General features: G+C 50.3%; 1 protein-coding gene across 1 annotated transcript in view; it reads right to left on the bottom strand.

Annotated features, from left to right (window-relative positions):
- The window catches only part of CSK (C-terminal Src kinase), a 35,853-nt gene that overhangs the window by 6,692 nt on the left and 8,552 nt on the right, over positions 1 to 20,609 (bottom strand). The window contains exons 2-5 of the mRNA XM_043981600.1: positions 8,404 to 8,480; positions 7,288 to 7,401; positions 6,834 to 6,946; positions 4,491 to 4,710 (exon numbers count right to left, since the gene is read on the bottom strand). Coding sequence (XP_043837535.1) covers positions 4,491 to 4,710; positions 6,834 to 6,946; positions 7,288 to 7,401; positions 8,404 to 8,418 — 462 coding nt within the window. The 5' untranslated portion in view covers positions 8,419 to 8,480. The remainder of the gene's footprint in view (positions 1 to 4,490; positions 4,711 to 6,833; positions 6,947 to 7,287; positions 7,402 to 8,403; positions 8,481 to 20,609) is intronic.

Here is a 20,609-nt window from a genome sequence, read left to right as displayed (position 1 = left end):
TAACAAAACCAGAACTGACTCTCTAGCAAGACATGACCTAGCCACTAGAGGTATACCTCACAAGGTCCCTTTCTCTCATGGATCGAGAAGATCAACTCCCATTCTACAAATATAGCCCTCAATACACCTCGGGGGATCTGACTGATACTCAGGGTGTTATCACAGACCAAATTGGGGCCCATGATTACCCAGACATAGCAGTAACTGGACAGAAACGTACAAATGATGGTTTAATGGAGACTGCCCTACTAAATGCTCAGGATCTCTAAGCTACAAGTAATGGGAAAGCTTTTAAAAAACAGAGGGAGCACACAGAAGAGACCCAAATTCCAGGTCAAGTTGTATCAAATGCACAAAAGGAAGGTATTTTATTTACTTGTACAGTGGGACAGCAACGTCCCAGGACCTCATCAAGGAAGGTGAGAATGAATGAGAATAATAATTGCCAGTGTTGTTATTGTTGGTCTGAGCCTTTGCACACTGTTCTCTTTCCCCAGAATGGCCTCTCTCCCTGTCTAGCTACTGGAGAGGCAGCAGCTTGGCACAGTGGAGAGTGCTAGAGCTGGGTTCAAATCCTGTCTCTCAAACTGACTAGTTCTGACTCCACAGTCAAGCAAGTCACTTAACTTTGTGAAGTCTCAGTTTCCTCATGTGTCAAATGGGGATGACAGTTGTAGCACATCTCACAGGGTGTAGAAAATGCATGGAAGGGCTTTCCTGAGGGTCCCCTATGGATGTTGTTATTATTAACTATTGTTGTAGTAGGTAGGCTATTGTCATAGCCTTCCTCAACTCCCTCCCTAGCCCCACCCACCATCAGTAAGAATTACTTTTCCTCACCTCAGACCACAAAAAAACCTAGTCTATATTTCTGAGACATCAGTGTACAGTATGAGGGGGTTGTGTGTGTGTGTGTCTTCCTCTGAAAGAGAAAGACAGAGAGAAAAGCAAAGACAGACAAGGGGGTGGGGAAGATAAGAGTAGTCTGAGCAGCAGAAAGGAAGAGACTGTGCTAATTCAATCACTGACTTTCTCTCAGGGCTTAGCATAGTACTTTACACACAGCAAGCTCTTAACAATCCTTGCAGAAGTTGGGAGTTGGAGATAAAAGCTCCCTGCCCCATCCAGAAGGCTCGAAGCGCACATCTACTGTTGGCCACTAGAGGGCAGCCCAGGATCAGGCTGGTTTAGCCCTCACCCCTTTTGAACACAAGCTCAAGCTGCTCTGAACTTTTTTTTTTTGGGGGGGGGGGTGTGCAGTGGGGGGAGGGGGAGGATGAGGAAGTAAAGGGGGAGGCAAATACTGGAGAAGGTCGGTCTCGATTCTCCGAGTTCCTCCCCCGTATCATCATCATTTCCCTCATTGTCCAGAGTGGCTGAATGTCTATGGGACCCTCCTTTCCTTCTTGCCAGGAGATGGGTCGGGGGTGGGGGGAAAGGGGGAGCATCAGCTCTGCAGGGGCTGAGCTGGGTGGAAGGAGCTACACTACCTCAGCTCATCCTCATGGGTCCCCTCCCCCACTTTGGGTAATGGAATAAGTTATTCTGTGGGGGCGAGCTGGGGAGCAGGGCTTCCTGCCTCGGCCGGAAACACTCCAGTCCCTACCAGGCAGAGGCAGCCACAGGCTTGGGGGTGTGGGGTGAGGTATGGGGGGGAGGGGAAGGGAGAAGAGGCAGCCCAGAGAGGCTTCTGGGCATGGATGGAGAAAAGGGGGAAAGAGGTTTTCTATGGACAAGGAAGGGATGCTGAAGAAGGGACTTTCCACTCCAGGTTCCATTCTGGACCTGTTTATATAGCTGTTGGAAGGTTATATTAACATACACATTCTTGCTGAACTCCACAACAACCCTGCAAATGTAGGAAGTAGTTATTCCCATTTTTACAGATGGGGAAACTGAGGTCCAGAGAGAGTGAATCAATCAATAAACATTGATTAAGCATCGACTGTGAGCCAGGCATTGTGCTAAAAGCTGGGGCTACAAAAAGACAAAAGATAGCGCCTTCCCTGAAGGAGCTTACAATTTAATGGGGGAGTGCCTGAGTCACCCTGATTTTAAACCAAATTCAATGCTCACAGAGGCATGGAGGGGATGCGCCACACTACACCCAAGTGTCTGGGACAAGGTACACATGTGTCATTTGAGTTTTCAGTAAGAGACCATGTTTTCCCAGGTACCTGTGCACATGCACACACGTGTCTGAAGATGCTACGTGTGTGACTGTACGCAGAAGAGGAAGACACTTTGTGGGAGAAACAAGGCCTTGCTGGAAGTCAGGAGACCCACTGTGGGACCTTGGGGTGAGTGGTTTCCTCTCTCTTGGGCCTGTCTCTCCACATGTAAAAGGTGGCAGCTGGACTAGCAGCTGTCCAGGAGTCACAGCCTCCTCAGTCTTCCATGACTCTGCACAACCATGTGGTTTCCCACATAAAAGGTGTGTCCCGGGTGGAGAGGCTTGTGGCTGGGGTGGGGGAGGCGCAGGGCTGGCTCACCCACAAATGGGGCTGGGACATAACCCAACCCTGCACATACTGGGCTGGTCAATCAGCTGCTGAGCTGTGTGGATGTGCAGGCCTGGGAGAGAAAAGGAGGCTTTATTTTTTATTCTGAACAGAAGTACCCCCAAAAGAGTTTCCATACACACAGCAAAACACAAAAAGAGGCCTGTATATGCAACTGTGCTTTAAAAAAAAAAAGTCTGTAATAAATTTCACCTATCACTTTCAAAACTGTCCCATTTATCTGTGCTTTCTTCTAAATTTCCTTCTCTTCTCTTGTGCTAAAAAGGGGTTGGAATGGCCGGCCCTCTTTTTAATGTGCATGTGTCAACAGGGCAACCAGATAGCCCTGAACCTGAATTTGATCATAAACTGCATGAAAAGAAACAGTACACAACAGCAAGGGGGTGGGGGCGTTCTCTGCACATCTACAGGACCGTGCCCCCTTCTGGCATCAAATCTGTGGAGTGACACGGAGAAACAGTATCCAGAAGGAAGCCAGGATGTCAAGGGGGAATGAATGCTATGTAGCAGGAAGAATTCAGGACATTTAGCCTGAGAGGAGACTCAATGACCACAGCCTTGGGGGAAAAAAACCAAAAAACATCTGAAAAGCTGTCTTGCAGGAGGAGGATTAGTATCAGTAGTAATAATACTATCAATAAATAGCACTTTAAGGTTTGCAAAAGCATTTTACAAATATTATCTCATTTGGTCCTCACAACAACCCTGGGAAATAGGTGCTATTATCCCCATTTTAAACATGAGGAAATGGAAGCAGAGAGAGGTGAAGTAACTTGCCCAGGGTCACAGAGCTAGTGTCTGAGGTAGGATTTGAACTCAGATCTTCCCAACTCTAAGTTTGCTGCTCTAGCCACTACACCACCAGCTGATTCTAATTAGGCTTGTTTTGTCTGAGGGCTGACAAAGGAAGACTATGGCATAGCTGAAGCTGGAATGGACCTTAGAGATCATCCAGTCCAATCCCTCTCATTTTATACATGAGGAAGGAAATGGAGGCAAACATTTTGGTGAAGTGACTTGCCCAAGGTCACAAAGTCAGGAAATGCCAAAGGGAGGATTTGAACTTGGGTCCCTGTGATTCCAAATCAACAACCTTTTTCTGATCCTCTTCCTCTAATGGAAAAATGTGTTCCCAGTCTTTTTTTTTTTCTTCTTCCACAGTCTTTTTTTTTTGGGGGGGGGGAATGAGGTTCTGGAGTTATCACAAGGGGTCCAATACTCCTCATGGGCCTCCTTAAAGAAGCAGAGACACAGGGCAGCTAGGTGGCGCAGTGGATAGAGCACTGGCCCTGGATTCAGGAGGATCTGAGTTCAAATTTGACCTCAGACACTTGACACTGGCTGTGTGACCCTGGGCAAGTCACTTAACCCCAATTGCCCCACAAAAATAAACAAAACAAAATAAAGCCAAAAAAAAAAAAAAAAAGCAGAGACACTATCTGTGGACTCAATGTGTCCCACACAGACCCGTTACTTTCAAATGTGCACAGATGCTATTGTGCTTCATGAAATACAAATTTGGGTGTTACTGAATTATGGATTTTCCATATTATACAATCCTGCATCTTCCTCCATTAGTGGCTGTTAAAAGCACAGCTTCTATGCTCCGGCGTCTGAGAGCAAGACGTTCAGGAGCTGAAAGGGCGGGCATACTCACACCCAACAAGGATGGGAAGCCCAGCACTAAATCTGGGATGTTAGCCAAGGATTCCACCAATAGATTTCAAGGATCTGTGGACTTATTTAAAACCTTGATTGTGAGAAGGGGTCCTCACCAGCTGCCCGAGGGGACCTTGACACCAAAAAGGCAAGAATCCCTGTCCTACATCTAAGTACAGCTTCTCGCCTTCCAAAGAGAAAGCGCTTGGAAGGGCGTCAATTCCCCATCATGCATGTGACCAAGCCAGATGCCGTCCACAAAGCCAAGTACCACCATGGACAGGCCCCAGCCAAAGGCCGGTGACTCACCTCCACCAGCTGCATGAGATTCTCAAAGTAGACCTCCTCGTCGATGCTGAGCTTGCTGGCAGAATAGATGATTCGGTAGTGTTCCACCTTGCCCTCGCAGCTCACACACAGCGTGTAGTCCCCGGGGTAGTTGGTGCTCTCTCGGACCAGGAACAGGCCCGTCTCAGGGGGGTAAAGCAGCCTTTCTGCCTGTTCCCGGGTGATTTTTCCATGGAACCACCTGGGAGAGGGGACACAGCCTGGGTGTTAGGCCTGCAAGTTGGACCCTGGTCTGGGGTAATTCTGGGGCAGGGCCCCTGGCAAGGGGATGGGGTATTAGACTTCACCGTCCCATCTCCCCTTCTATCACGTTCAGCCCCTGATAAGGCAAGGCAGGTACGGAGGGCCCTAATGAAACCAGGCCTCCCCGCCAAAATCCACCACGTGAAAAGAGAAGACTGTCCTCCCTAAGACACAGCTTTTGTGTCAGCAGGCCCGGTATGGAGCAAACCACTTGACCTCTGCTGTGCTTCAGTTTCCTTATCTATAAAGAAGGAGCTAATAAGATAGGTATCCTACAGGACTGATGTGAGAAGAGGGAGGGGCTTTGTAAACTTCAAAATGTTATAAAAATGGGAGCTGCTGCCTAAAATTTGTGAGCTGTTTTTATTTTTTCATCTCTATCATTGCCCTGCTTAATAACCTTCAATAGCTCCCTACTGTCTAAAGGAGAGGGTTCGAGAGCCTTTGTTTGATTTGAGATCACTCACAGTCTGACTCTAAACTAGAGATCTAAGGAGAGTCAGGGGCTTGCTCTGGACAGAGCCAGACTTGCAGGTGGGAAGATCTGGGTTCAAGTCATACCTAGCTCTGACACATACTGACTACAGTGCTGGGCAAATCACTTAACCTTTTGGTATTCTAGGCATCTCTCTAAAATTAAATGCAGAGAAGGTGGTGACTTGTACTGGTTGGTGGTGTTTCCTCACCTGAGAGTTTGGCCAGGCCAGGGTTCCTTCCCCTTCCCCAAGCACATGCCAGGCATGTTCCTATCTCTGGATTTCTGCTCACCTCATTCCCTCTAGTGGTGAGCTCCCCTTCCTCTCCAAATCCTGCCCATCCTTCAAGGACCTCTTTAAGCCCCACCTTCTGTGTCTGGGGAGCCTGGCCCCCAACCTCTACAGCCTACACTAATCCCCTCCTCTGCTGACTTCCTAGACCCCCTAGACTCTAAGCACCAAGGCGAGTCATGGGATTCTACATTACTTAACAGGAAGCATTTATTAAGCACCTACTATATACCAGGCTCTGTGCTAGACAATAAAGTTACAATGACAAGAGCCTCAGCCCTTGAGGATGGAAGACAACATGTACAGGAGTCAAGCAAGGGGGAGCATGAATAACTGGGGGACTTAGGAAGGGCCTCTTGGAGGAAGTGAGCCTTGATGGGAATGAGAGACCCTAGGTGGCCAAGGGTTCTAGATATAGCCTGTGCACAGGCAATGTCTACACCTGCCACTATGACATCATTTTGTTTTATTGAGGCAGCAAAATGCACCTGGGAGCAGGGTCTGATGCTTCCTGGCTGTGTGACCTTGGAGAAATGACACCCCCTCTCTGAACCTGCATCCTGGGCTCTCAAATCCAGACAATTAAACTTGCACTGAACAAGCTCGTTAGTGAGTTAGGAGGAAAGGTGTGTGTCAACCGAAAACCGTTCTAGAAACAGCTTATTACTACTGGTTTCATTGTTAACAGGGACACGACCTGCGGTTTCCTTATAGGAGGGAGCTCCCAGGTGAGGAAAGCAGGTCATCACCACCTTCCTGCCCAGGGGTTGCCTTGGTTGCTGGGGGTTTAAGGGACTTGCCACGTTGGCTCCCAAAGGCTCTGCCTCCTGAAGCTCCCCCACTGTCCCGCTGCCTTCCACCCCTTTGCTTGCCCTGTTCCACTTCCCCTCTTCAAAGGCTGGAATGTTTATGGAGTGCCACCCCCCTCCCCAAACACATACAAATACCAACCTGCTGAGGGGCCTCCCAGATAGCACCCTGGCCCGCAATCCTCTGCTGCCTTTATCTCCTATCACACATCACAGTTATCTCTCTGCCCATGTTCCTTCCCTCTACTAAGTCATGCAGAGACCCAGGGGGAGCTATACCTCAGACCATCCCTGGTACCTGGCACAGTGTCCCGCACCCAGAGGGTGCTTAAGTGGCATCTGTGGCCTAGCCCAGGGCATGAGAGGCCTTCGAAGGTATCTGGACTTAGAGGCCAGAATGGCTATGGGTGAGGGGAGGCTGATGGGAGAGGGGAGTGCGAAGTAGACAGGGTGGAGTCGGGCCCTCCCTTCCCAACAATACTCACGGCATGAGGCTGAGCTTGGTGCCCGCTTTCACTCCTTCCCGCTTCTGCACGTAGTTAGCTGGGATGATGCCTTCCCGGCCAACCTTGTTTTTGGCTTTGTACCAGTTGGGGTCCTGGGGAGGGTAGGGAGGTACACATGTGAGTGGGGCGCCAGCTGCCAGTGCTCCCCCTTCCCCATGGTGCCTGAGAGCCCTGCCCCTCACGAGAGGGTACAAGGCTGGCTTGGGAGGGGGCCTACATGACAGTAGGTGACCCCAAGAGCCGCTCTGGGGAGGGACCGAGGTACAAAGCATTGGGCAGGACCCAGAAGCCCCGGCTCTCCAGTGAACCCAGCCCCAGGGAAGGTCCCCTGTCACGGTGGGGACTGAGCATTGGGAAAGAGAAAGGACCAGGAGGAGAGAGGGAGGGAGAAAGGAGGGAAGGAAGGAGTCCACTGTTGCCGGGAGACTGTTACCTTGGTGACAGCAACTATGGTGAGCACGTCCCCTTTGCTGAAGGGCAGGTCTTGCTCGGCTGTGCCGTGGAAGTTGTACTTGGCAATACATTCTGTACCGGATGGCCAGACGGCCTGCCACACACAAGGACAGGGGTCAGCCACCCATCCCCAGAAGGGACCTGGACAGGTCCCAGCAGGAGGTCCCAGGCCATCCGAGGCCCCTTAGTGGGAGGTCCTAGCTCAGCCCCCCAGTGAGAGGTCCCAGCCCAGCTCCCCAAGGAGAGGTCCCAGGCTAGGCCCCCCCCTCCCGTGGGAGGTCCCAGTCCAGCTCCCCAAGGAGAGGTCCCAGCTCAGGCCCCCCAGTCAGAAGTCCCAGGCCAGCCCCACAATGAGAGGTCCCAGCCCAGTTCCTGCCCCAAGTATCACATATTATCTCTTCTGTAGGCTATAGAGGGAAAAGCATGAGACCTAGTCATTAAACGTGGATCCCAGTCCTAGCTCTGTCCCTAACGTGCTGTGTGACCTTGGGTATACTGCCTAACCTTGCTGGGCCTCAACTTCTTCCTCGGAAAATTAAGTAAGAAAAGCACTAGATGGATGACCTCTGAGGTCCCTTTCAGCCCGGAAATCCCGCCTCTGATGGCCGGCTCCTATGGCCCAAGGGCTTCCTGGCTCTAACTGGTATTTATCCCAATGAAATGAAGAAGCGAGTTAGGGGCCAGGACTGGAGCCCCAGAATCCCAGCACTGAAGGTCCCAGAAGCTCAGCTGGCCCAAACGGGCCCACAGGCCTGGCCTAGGGCTGGGCCTTCAGCCTTGGAAACCTCCAGAGATCCAGGGGCGTTATTAGCTAGAGGCACCTTGCATATCACACCTAGCCTGAGGAACTCATTTTACAGATGGGGAGAGACGCAGGCCCCGCAGTGAGGACAAGCGGAGCTTCTCTGACTCTAGATCCAGGGGCCCCGCCACTGCTCCGTGCCGCCTCCCACCAGGTGGGCATGGGGCACCCACCACAAGGAGAGGCGCCCGATGCCTGATTCTCTCAGGACCCTAAGTGGCTGAGGTGAGTGGAGGGGCTCTGTGTTCTCCACTCCCTCCGGGCTCTCCCTTTCCCAGGCCGTCCAGTCCGTACCTGGATTGCTGACATCTTCTCTGGAATTCTGACGTCCAACTCTCACAAGAAGGATCCGTCACTTGGTACCATTAGAGCTGCAAAGAGAGAGGCCAAGGAAGAGGAGGCAGTGTGAGGGGGTGAGCCGGAGGCCTCAGCCTCCTCCTTTTCCCAGAGGCAAAGGAGGTAGACACCCATCGGTCAACAGGGATGGTCCTTCCTATTTTTCCTCTAGCACAATGACAAGGAACCCCCTTTTTTCAGAGGATAGGTCCTTCCTTACTTGGGGTGAGGGGAAGGGGAGGTTAGGACCAGCTTTGGCTCCAGGGGCCTGGGAGGTTAAGAAGGGCCTAGAAAAGAAGAGAACAAGGCACTGGAGACATTTGGGGGTCAGCTAGGACAGTAACATGAGAGGTGCACAGACCATCTCCCCGGCCTGAGAAGACTGTTTGCTTCTAGGTCCTATCAAAGCCATGTCCAGCCTGGGCAAAATCCATGTGGCTTGGGCATTCTCAGTCCAAGGACCCCCAAAGGCCATGCTTATCATCAGCTCAGCACCTTGCTGGTGGCCTCCCCTTCCCCCACTTCACTAAACAGCCTGGGGGAGGCCACTTGACCAAAAGGGACCCTGCCCCCTCTTGGCCTAAGTGAGGATGGCAGCTGATGCTTGCTAATGTGGCTTTGAGCATGAACACACACCAATAACTCTTTACAGTAGCTAGGTGGTACAGCGGATAGAGCAGCAAGCCTCTAGAGTCAGAAAGACCCGAGTTCAAATTTGACCTCAGACACTTACTAGCTATATGACCCTGCACAAGTCACTTATCCCGTTTGCCTCAGTTCATCTGTAAAATGAGCTGAAGGAAATGGCAAATCACTCCAGTATCTTTGTCAAGAAAACCCCAAAAGGGGTCACAAAGAGTCGGAAACCACTGAAAAATGACTCAACACACAAGCCTCGGTTTGCCTTTTCTGTAAAATGGGCAGGTCACTTGAATTCTCTGGGGATCAGTTTTCTCATCTATAAAACAAGGGAAGAGTTGGACTGGATAGCCTTAGAGGTATCTTCTAGTTCTAAATCTATGGGTCTGACAACCTCAAAGGGAGAATCATTAGGGCTCAGTAACTGACTGGCTATGGGAGCATGACCAGGGATGAGCTAACAGGAGTCAGGCAAAGAGAAAGAGGTGGTGAGCAGTGTAGCTCCCCGACACTGCCCACTCTCTGAGCTGACTAGCTACTCTGGGAAAATCTATCTTGAAAATAAATAGTGTGGAGCAGCCAGGTGGCACAGTGGTTAAAGCACCTTCCCTGGATTCAGGAGGACCTGAGTTCAAATCCAACCTCAGACATTGGACACTTACTATCTGTGTGGCCCTGGGCAAGTCACTTAACCCTCACTTCCCCACAAAAAAGAAAAGAAATAGTGAGGAAAACAACTCTGAAAGTCTTACAAAAACAAACAAACCCCAAAAAACCTGATCAATACCTTAACTGGCTGACTAGTACGATGAGTGGCACACAGTAGGGACTTAATTAATAAATACCTACCATTGTCCCTTTGAGAGGTAGGGGACTATGGGTATAGAATGAAGCATACCGATCATTACATACAACCAAGTTGTTGATCTGTTTCACTTAAAGTTATTCCAAAGCAGGGTTCTAACTGTGTGGGGTGGGGGGAGGCAGCACTTGTTCCCGTTGGGAAAGAAAACCCACCATCCCACCAAAAGGGAAGGAAAACTGAGGTTAGGACCCTGGAGCTAAGGGGGACCCAGCAAAGGAAATGGGGAAGAAAGACTCTGTGGTCGAGCCCTTGGACAGCTCAGTCTCATTCAGGGCTGGCCAGGGAAAGTCCCCTGTGTTCCCTGAAACTTGCCCCTGCTGGCAGGTGAAGAAATACCATGGGCTGGCCCAAGTAGATGGGGAGGAGGGAGCAGGTGGCGCTGGGGTGGGGTGCCCCAGGTACTAAGGTAGACCAAGGCATGGGTCATCTGTCCAAGTCTCGCTTCCATGGGATCATGGACAAGAATACCATTAAGAACCTGGTTGAGATCTTGTGGAGGGGGGGGGGAAAGGGAGAAAAATTTGGAACTCTAAATCTTATGAAAATGAATGTTGAAAACTACTCTTACATGTAACTGGAAAATAAAATAAATGTTTGTTGCTAAGAATACCATTAAGGATGGGCTTGTGATTTCACTGGCATGGGTATTCCCACGTGAGGAAAGTCCTTCCACAAATAATGGTCACCACCCTCTGCCATTTAATAGCAGTATAGAGTTACCTAGAGTACTACAGGTTCCACAGACCTGCCTCAAACAGTGCCTATCATACCCACTAGTGGAACCCAAACAGGAATCCCCTATACAACATTCCTGACCAATAGCCAGCCAGCCTCTTCTCAAGACCCCCAATGTCTGGGAGCTCACTACCACTCAAGAAAACCCATATTACTTGTGGCTGGCTTGGACTGTTAGGAATTGTTTCCTGATACTGGGCCCTTTGGGGGGCATCTAGGTGGCACCATAGCACACAGAGCACTGTACCTGGAGTCAGGAAGACTCATCTTCCCGAGTTCAAATCCAGCCTCAGACACTAGCTGTGTGATCCTGGACAAGTCACTTAACCCTGTTGCCTCAGTTCCCTTATCTGTAAAATGAGCTAGAGAAGGAAATGGCAAACTGCTCTAGTATCTTTGCCCCCCCCCCAAAAAAAAAACTCAGGTGGGATCATGATGGAAACAACTGAACAACAACCACCCCGGGACTTTCTCTGCCTCTTTGCCATTTGCAAAAACAAGTCTGATCCCTCTTCCAAAGGACAGTCCCATAAATACTCGAACCCTTACCCTATCCATACCGGGTTCTCCTCTTCAGCCAAAATATCCTCAATTCCTTCAACTGCTCCATATTAGAGACCTGGTGCCCGTCACCAACCTGGCCACCATCCTCTGGACCCTGCCCAGCATACTGTGGTCCTCTTATGAAAGGACTCACATTCACTACCTCAGGAAGCAGCCTGTTTTGTTCCAGGGGGCTCTCATTGTCAGGAGTCTTGACTCTTTGTGATCTTTCCCCTCAGCTCCCAATTGTCATCGTGGGGCCAACCTCTCCTCCCCTAGATCGAATCCTTCCTCCAGTAACAGACCTTTGACTATTTACTATTTAGCCATTGTCCCCGAGTCCCCACCAGTCTTCTCTTCTCCAAGGGACGCACCCTATATTCCTTTGGCTGATCCTCTAACGGTGCAGTCTCCGGTTCCCTTCCCAGGCTCACCACCCTGTCTCTCTGGGGGTTCGGGGTCCCTAAAGCGTAGTGCCCTGAACTGACAACATGGTCTGTACAGGAAACTAACCTCCTTCACTCTACACAGGCAGCAGGGATTGAATCAGCCTCTTCTTGCTGGATTGCCACGTCACAGTGTTGAGTCATATCCAACATGAGGCCCACTAAAAACCCCAGGTCTTTTTCTGCACGACCTATTATCTAATCACACCTCTCCCCCATCCTTTACGTGTGTAGTTGATATGTCTGCTCTCTCAGCCAAACGGCAGGCGGGCGGGCAGCGGGCTCTTCAAGGGCAGAGATGCTATCCTGAGCATCTCCTGTATGCCCAGCAGCCCCCTGCATGCCAGAAGGTGCCTGATCCATTTTCACCAATAGGTGCGCATTTAAGCCTCGAACCATTTGACAAGGGCGCTAGGTGGCGCCACAGTGAGTAGAGTGTCCTGGAAGCCTGAAGTCTGGAAGACCTGAGTTCAAATCTGGCTCCAGACACTTATTAGCTATGTGACCTAGGGCAAGTCACTTGACCTGGTTGCCTCAGTTCCTCAACTGTAAAATGAGCTGGGAAGAAAATGGCAAACCACTCCAGTATCTTTGCCAAGACAACCCCAAAGTGGGTCACAGGAAAGTCAAATGAAAAGACTCAATAACCATTTGACAAACTGAGGCCCAAAGAGTTTAAACTCATTCAAGGTCAAAGTTGGCCAGTGGTTGCTGGGAGAAGGGGACCTCACATCAGTCCCCTGTTGACTCTAAGCCACCAGGAGAGGGAGATAGGGTGTTGTGGAAAAAAGTATGAATCCCGGGTTCAAACCACAGCTCCATTATATCCTAGCACTATGACCCCCAGGCAGGTCACTTTACTACTCAATCTTTCCATCTGCAAAATGGGGATAGGTCCCACTGTCAATCACCCATCACCCAGGTACGCAGTGAGTACTCAGTATACAGAAAACCAAGGCATGTGGGTCAGGAGCTAGCCCTAGTGGGAGGAGGGAGTCCAGAATCTCCTCTATTCACAGGCAAAGGAAGAGGGCCGCCTGTCCCCAGAGGCCCCAGAACTGCTCAAATCAGCCCCAGCCTGCTGAGCTGTCTGTTGGCAAATACTCCCTCTTGTCTGTCTCTCACCAGCAGCTGCAGCTTCCTCCCTCTCCCCCTGACTCAGGCCCCTGGGAATCCTGCTCCCAGGAAGGATTCTGGTTCTCCAAAGCCGAGTACCCTCAATCATAGGCAAGCCAACAGTCCCAATCTACCAAAGGAAGGAAAATCCGGGAAGGAAACAGACACCTCCCTGCCCTCAGGGGCCTTCCCCAGCAGGTTGGGAAGACCTAGAACAGTAGTAAAAAGAACACTGTTGGCAGCTAGGTGGTGCAGTGGATAAAGCGCCGGCCCTGGATTCAGGAGTACCTGAGTTCAAATCCGGCCTCAGACACTTGACACTTACTAGCTGTGTGACCTTGGGCAAGTCACTTAACCCCCGGGGAAGCCTGGGGTTCAAGTCCCTGGCTCTGCCCTTCATCAGCTAAGGGACTTGGGGGGTTGGGGGGGAGGGAGAATCTTTTGATGTCTCTGGGACTCTTTCATCTATAAAACGGAGAGGACATTTGCATTCCCATGGGATCACCACGTCTCCACTCACAAACCACCACTACCACCACTCACCACCTCTCCTGGACTATGGATGGCAACAGCTTCCTAATTGGTTTCCCCACCCGCATCATCTAAGCTGCAAGCTTTGGTCAATCTACTCTCCATCATGGGGCTGCCAAAGTGATTTTTCTAAATGGCAGGTCTGGCCACATCACCCCTGCCCTCTTGGTCCCCCCACTACCTCCGGGACCCAACAGAAAATCCTCTGTGTGGAAGTAAAGGGCTTCAAAGCCTGGCCCCATCCACACCCTCTACAACTGTCTACAATGGCCGGGCCTCCATCTCCCCTTTGCAACGAATGTCTCACATACTTAGAATGTTCTCCCTTCTTCACCTTGGCCTCTCAAGGCTTCCTTCAAGGTTCAGTTCAAATCTCACCTTGAGGAGGTCTTTTTCCAGTCCAGTCCTGCTCCCCGCCCCCCCCCAGCTGCTATCAATCAATCAATCAATCAATCATCAATCATTTATTAAACACTGTGCTAAGAGCAAGGGATACAAAAAGAGGCAAAACAAAGTCCCTTCCCACAAGAAGCTTGTAATCTATTGGGCAGGGACAACATGCAAATAAATACAAAGCAAGCTAGAGAGAGGGTAAACAGGAAAGAATCAACAGAGAGCAGGCACTAGAATTAAAAGCGGGTGGGGAAGGCTTCTGCAGAAAAAGGTATTTTAGTTGGCAGCTAGGTGGCGCATCTTCCTGAGTTCAAATCTGGCTTCAGACATTTCCTCACTGTGTGACCTTGGGCAAGTTGCTTAACCCTGTTTATCTCAGTTTCCCCATTTGTAAAATGAGCTGGAAAAGGAAGCGACCAACCACCAGCACCTCTGTCAAGAAAACCCCAAATAGGGTCACGAAGAAGAGTTAGACAGGATGGAACAACAATTATACCTTCTCCTCTGAGTTACCTCCTACGGACAGTACATAGCAGTGTGTTGCTAGTTATTTTCATGTCCTCTCCCCCATTAGAATGGGAGCCCCTTGAGGGCAGGGACTGTTCCTGCCTCTCTTTGTAGGCTTAGTACGATGCCTGGCACATAGAGCCAGCAGCACTAAATAGATGCTTGTTGACTGATGGAAAATTGTCAAGGTTTTATAGGAAAGGAAGTGATGATTACACCACAACTATCTCTCACGACACTCTCAGTCTCGTGGCCTGGCCTCCAGGGAGGGGGCCCCACTCATTCAAGGGAACTGTCCCCAGGCTGCCTCTCCTCATTCTGTTTAAGCAGGCCAGCAATGTTCTGGGATCCAGGACCAGAGAGAGGGAGAGCTAACAGTGAGTTCCACCAGAAAGACCAGGCAGGACTGGAAGGGAAGACATATGGGAAGAGCTCCCAGCAATACCTTCTCCTCCTCCTCCTCCTCCAGAGCCTCCATTCTGAATGTACCCTTCTGCAGTTGAGCTGCTATATTTAACTCCTGGAAGCAGCTGTCACACCCCTTTGGGACCAGTGGGATGATGGGGTGAGCCCCCAAACTACAATTCCCAGCAGGCCCTGGGGGCCTGCTCCTTGACAGGAGGGGGTGGGGTAGGGTTGGGGACTGGGGCAGCCCCTGACTCAGAGAAGGGGCCTCTCTGTGTGTCGAGGTCCAGGGGAACAAGTCGGGCATTGTGCCGTCTGCTCTGAGGTCAGTGGCTACAGCATCAAGCAGCCCTTTCTTAGAAGGTCTGGGCCCCTAGGGGAAGAAGATGGGATGGCTGAAAGCAAGGAGTGTGGGGACAGGGGGCTGGAGGGGTGTGGTCCCAACTACCCAGAATGGCCAAGGAAGAGGGGCCAGCCAGAGACCCCAGAAAAGCGGGCAGATGCTGAAGGGAAGGGGGAACATGAGGTCTCCAGCCCAGCTCCCTACCCCCCCACTCCCACCCCACCCCCAAGCTCAGCCCAGTCTGGTGGGGCGTGGGAGCCACTGGGCCGCTGTTTACAGGAGTCTAAAAATACCAGCTGAAAAGGGAAGTGAACAGAAGGGGGGTGGGGTGGGCACTTTGTCAATTCAGGCAGAGGCACCTCCGAGCAGGAATTGGGAGGAATGAGATCCTAATGGGGTCCCAGAAATAATTACAGGGCATGACAGCCTGAAGCTCAGGCAGGTAGAGGGAGTGTGGGGTAACTCATCTCCACCTGGGAGTCTTCAAATGGGCCAAGGCCCACATGTGGGTACAACCCTGTCCTCAACAGGCCCACCCATCCCTGCCATGCTGTTAAGGCCGTCCCCACTACGGTCCAGTCCTGCAATGGGAGGGAGCTTTAAACCATGTCCTTTTGCTATGAATCCTGTCTGCCCCCCCCCACCTACTTTGGGCATCGCCACCATCCCACTGGGCACGAAAATAGCCCTGTCCTATTTTGTACCAGTCAACGTGGCTCTCCATGGGAGTCTTTTCTCCCCAGTGAAAATGGCAGCTTCCTGAGGGCAGGGACAGATCTGCTCATTAACTCATCAGGAAACACTCAACGAACACTAATAGTAAGCCCAGCGACATTGTGAGGCTGGACTAGAAGAAAGAACAGTTATCCTTGCCCCAGGAAACCCATGGACAGCTAGAAAGTAAAGAAGATACAGCACTGAATCTGAAGTTCAAATCTGTGTGACCCTGGCCAAGTCACTTACCCTGGCTACCTCAGTTTCCTCAGCTGTAAAATAAGAACAATATTAGCACCTACCTCCCATGGTTGTTGTGAGGAGCACAGGAGAAAATATCTGTAAAGTACTTTGCAGACCTTCAATTGCTAGATGAATATGAGCTACAGTTATTATTACCATGGCTTTTAGTACTGTTGTTGTTCTGATTTTCAAGTGTCCGAGCCTAGATATAGAAAAGGCAATACTGTCTCAGAGATAAGTCTGGTAAGCCTAAGTCACTTCCTTCTTTGAGGCTCAGTTTCCTCTTCTGAAAAATGAGATTAAACTTAATGACATTTATTGTCTCTTCCGGATCTAAGATTCTACCTTCTAAGATATTTTCAGAGTTGAATAACTCATGCTCTTCAGGTCTCTTCTGGTCCTAATGGTCTGTGTTCTAAGGCAGGAGTTCTTAATCTGGAGTGTATGAACTTGGTTGTTTTTTTATCTCACATTTTATAGTAATATATAAATATACATATAACACACATAGTAATATACACACATATAACATAATAATATATAAATATGTAACAAATAGTGATAAATATACAAAACATATATAGTAATATATAAAATATGTAAGATGGATATAATATATCCAACAATAGGTTATACTACTAATAATTGGAATGTAATATTGTTTCCTTTTCCATCCAGTGGATTTTATTTTATGCATTGAAAGTCATGATGCCAAGAGGCTCAGGGAGTCTGAAAGACATTGTCAAAAGGGTGTAAGACCAAAAAGGAAAGAGAGAATAACTCATGCTGGGAGGTCCCTTTGAGCCTTAAGCCACATTCCTATGGTCTGTCACTCAGAGTACTGTGCATACCAAGGACCAAATGCTAGGATGGGTTCTAAGAGCCATAAGCCCCCGCCCCCCCCAAAGAGATCAGAGATGGGCTGGGTCAGCCCAGACTGTGGAAAAAGCCCTGGATGAAACAAGAACCTTGAGTGGAGCCTGTAGACATTGGGGAGGGATGGCTTGGAGCAGCCCGGATAAGGCAGGTGGTGGAGAAAGCAGGTGGTCTCCCTCCCAGCATACCTGGCCCAGGTCTGGGCTGGGCTGGGCTGGGCTAGCAAGGCCAGGTGAGCACACAGGAGGTGCTAAGAAGCTGAGCTGCATCTTGGAAACAGCAGCATAGCTGCCTCAGGGAAGGGCGTGCCAACCACTCCGTTCGGTTCAGCTAGTTCAACAGCAATCAAATAATCACAATAATAAGAGCTGACTCGCCTGGGTATTTATTTATACAAGCCACTTTTCCTGGGGTAGTTAAATGAACCTCCCAGACCTGGGTGTCTCTCTCACTCTCACCTGAAAAGAAAAGGTAGTTGTTCTGCCCTTTGGCCCTGGGCCCTGGGCCCTGGATACCAGTCAAATAGAGTCATGGGATCAGATACGGGCCTGGAAGAGACCTCGGAAGTCATTCAATCCTAGCCTACACTTTACAGTCCCTTGAGATTAGCTCCCAATGATCCCGTAAACACTGTTTATTAGCTAGATCGGGAGTTTCTCTAGGGAAGGTGGCTGCTTTGCCCTTCCTGCCTGACACATCGGTGCTTGTGGACTCAGATGAGGAAACTGAGTCTGAGAGAGACTTGCCCAAACAAAGGCCTACAGGAAGCGAGTGGAAAATTCAGCCTTTCAGAATAAGAACTTTAAAAAAGAAAACCTACAGATGTCTATGCTGGAAAAGGGCACCAATCACAAACTTCACTCCAGTCTTAAAGAAGGCAGGGTTGGGATTTGGGGGCTGAGGGGAGGGGACGGGGAACGGTCAACATCCAGTCCATTTGTGTTACTACCAATCTGACATCTACAATTCAGTTCTCAAGAATTTTTCTGAGACTGTTACAAGGTTCAGCAAACATTAAGCACCTACAAAAGGCTGGACCCTTGGGCCCTGGGGTACAAAAGGGAAAGGTCCACAAGGTGTTGAATAGAGGTAGAGGGGCTAGGTTGGAGGGAGGAGGCTACCAGAATCTAAGATGCAAAGGGAAATGTGACTGCACCATAAATAATAAAAATGATCTTTTATAAATACAGGGTTAAGTGTGCAAGGTTCTTTACCAACAGTACCTCACTACATGGAGGCAAATGCTAAGAATAAAATTATTCCCATTTTAGAAAAGGGGAGCCTGGGATTCAGAGATTTGCCAGATCACACAACGGGTCTATTCTAAATGAACTCTTACAGCAGCCCCCCCCCCCTGGGGGAGGGGGAAGACTAGGGTTAATTTTATGATCCACCCATTTGCTAGACGTAGATGGCATGGGGACCAGAAGCCACTTGGCCAAGTTCATAAATTAGTTCCTGAATAGGGGCTAAAACCCAGGGGGCTCCTCACCCACAGGCCAGGCTCTAGCCAACAGTTATACCAAACTAGGGGTGGAGCTGGAAGGAAGTTCAGAGATCTAATTTCTTCCCCACCTCCACTCCATTTGACAGTCAGGCAAACTGAGGCCACATGATTTCCTGGAGGAGGGGGAAATCCCAGGCTAGCTTCTTGGGCCAGCCAGCTCCCCACAGCTTTTTGTCAAAACCTGGCAGCTAGGAAAAACCAAAACAAAACACTTTCAACCTGACGTATGGGCATTTCTTAGTATTCATTAAAAATAAAACACTTCCAAGGCACTAACTGTATGCACGCACACAGCTCTGGTCGGTCCCCACCCAGAATTTGGGACTAGAGGCCTTTCCCGATCTCTCCCTCCCTTCTTCCTTCCTCCTTCCCCCAATGGGGCTGAGCTTCAGTGCGCACGGCTCGGCCCTACCGGCCCAGAAAGGTATTTAACTACTGCAGCAGCGCCTAATTACCGAATCGGCTGGGCCCTTGGGAAGGAGTGCCCCGCCCCGCCTGGGCCTGGGAGAGGAGGGGGGGGGGGGGGCCGGAGCGCAGCGTGGGGCGGCCGGGGCCCAGACTAGCACGGGGAGACGCAGGGAGGTGCAAGGTGGGCCCTGGGCCGGGTGTGTAGATCAAGGTCGGGCCCAGGCCAGGGCACACTGCGTGGAGCTGTGACCCAGGCCAGGTGGGTACCCTGCGCTAGGAAACCCGGGGGAGGCAGAAAGAAGTAGGGGTGTTGGAGCAGGAGGCAGGGGAAGGTGAGAGTACTGTGCTCCCCTTTCCCCACTCACCCCTTTTCCCCTGAAGCAAGGATCCCAGGCTCCAAGTGCCAGGCTTGGGCCTAAAAGCGTTTGCATCTCCATTTGCCTACATTTTTTGTAAACCTTTCCAAACCTAAAGACAAAGCCAGCAAATTAAACCCAGAATCTGGGAATGACTGGACAGACACGTCTGTCTACTAATGTAACCAGCTCTCCTCTTCCCCCACGGGGGCCAGAACAGGCCTCCATTCCACAGGTGCCCAGGCATGAGGTTAGTGGGAAAGGCCTACTGGCCTGGGAATCCCCAAACCTGGCTGGTCTGTAGTTCCCTGCCCTGTGTAAGGGAAGGCACTTTCTCTTCTAGAATTCCTAGATTCTTTCAAAGCTCTGCTCAAACCCCATCCCTTCCACGAAGCCTTTTCCTGAAGCTGCGACAGCCCCCCATTTCCTGTATCCAGTAAATACTGACACCCGGACACAGTCTCCCCAAACAAATCAAATGTAAACTCCACGAGCATAGACTTTTTGCCTTTGTCCCGGGCACCGGCTGATCGACTAAGGAAACCGCTTGCCCAAGGTGTGAGACATGTGAATTATCTCTTCCAGCCCCACCATTCGAAGAGTCCGGCTACACAGCCCAGGTGAACCTGGGTTTGCATGTCAAACCTTCTTGCCCTGATAGGCCACCACTTCCCATTAGAGAGTTGAATTATTGTGGCTGAAGTCAAGCCCCTGGCCCCAGCACCCCCTAACTACTCTGCCTTCTCACCTCCGTCTCTAGTTTCCTGGTTTCCTTCAAGATGTGGCTCAAAGCTCACCTTCTGCAGGTCATTCCTGGTTTCTTCAGATGACCTTCCATCTACTCTCTATACATCTTGGAAAGCCGCAGAAACTTGAGTTGTCTCCCCCGTTGGGAATGAATGATTCTTAAAGGAAAGGACTGTTGTTTTTCTTCCCTTCTTTGAATTTCCAGCTCAGTCTTACTAAAGGTTTGCTCATTGGACAAAGCAATGTTGCCGTTCTTTCCCCACATCTCCCAGAGCTCACCTGTGAGCCAAGAAAACTTCCAGAAGTTAAGAATACCATGCCACACATTTTAGGCTTAGCCAGCTCTTGTGCCCAGTAGAGATCCCTATTAGGACAGAAATTCCTTGAGGGCTGGGATTCCTTGTTCAGTCTTTGACACTGTGCTGTGCACACAGTAGGTACTTAAAGCCTGTTATGTTGGATTGGATACTAGCCTAGTGAGGTGAGCACAGGATTTGGGACATCTTGACCTGGGTGTCTGTCCCACAGACAACTTAAAACTCAACTCATTATATTCCCTCCCCAAATCTTTCCTTCTTCCAAACTTGCCTAATTACTGTGGAGGTTACCACCATTGTCCCAGTCACCAAGGTTCACAACCTAGCTGTCATCCTTGATATCTCACTCACCCCCATATCCATTCAATCATTTCCATCTCCATAATATTGCCAAAGCCCCGTCTCCCCTCTAACTGCAGGTCCTTATTACCTCCCGCCTGGACTAAAGCAATAGCCTGCTGGGGGGACGGTCT

The sequence above is a fragment of the Dromiciops gliroides genome, chromosome 2 (genome assembly GCF_019393635.1).
Source record: "Dromiciops gliroides isolate mDroGli1 chromosome 2, mDroGli1.pri, whole genome shotgun sequence".
In the NCBI taxonomy this organism is placed as follows: domain Eukaryota; kingdom Metazoa; phylum Chordata; class Mammalia; order Microbiotheria; family Microbiotheriidae; genus Dromiciops; species Dromiciops gliroides.
The sequence above is the reverse complement of the archived record's forward strand: the minus strand, read 5'-3'. Positions and strand labels throughout refer to the sequence as shown.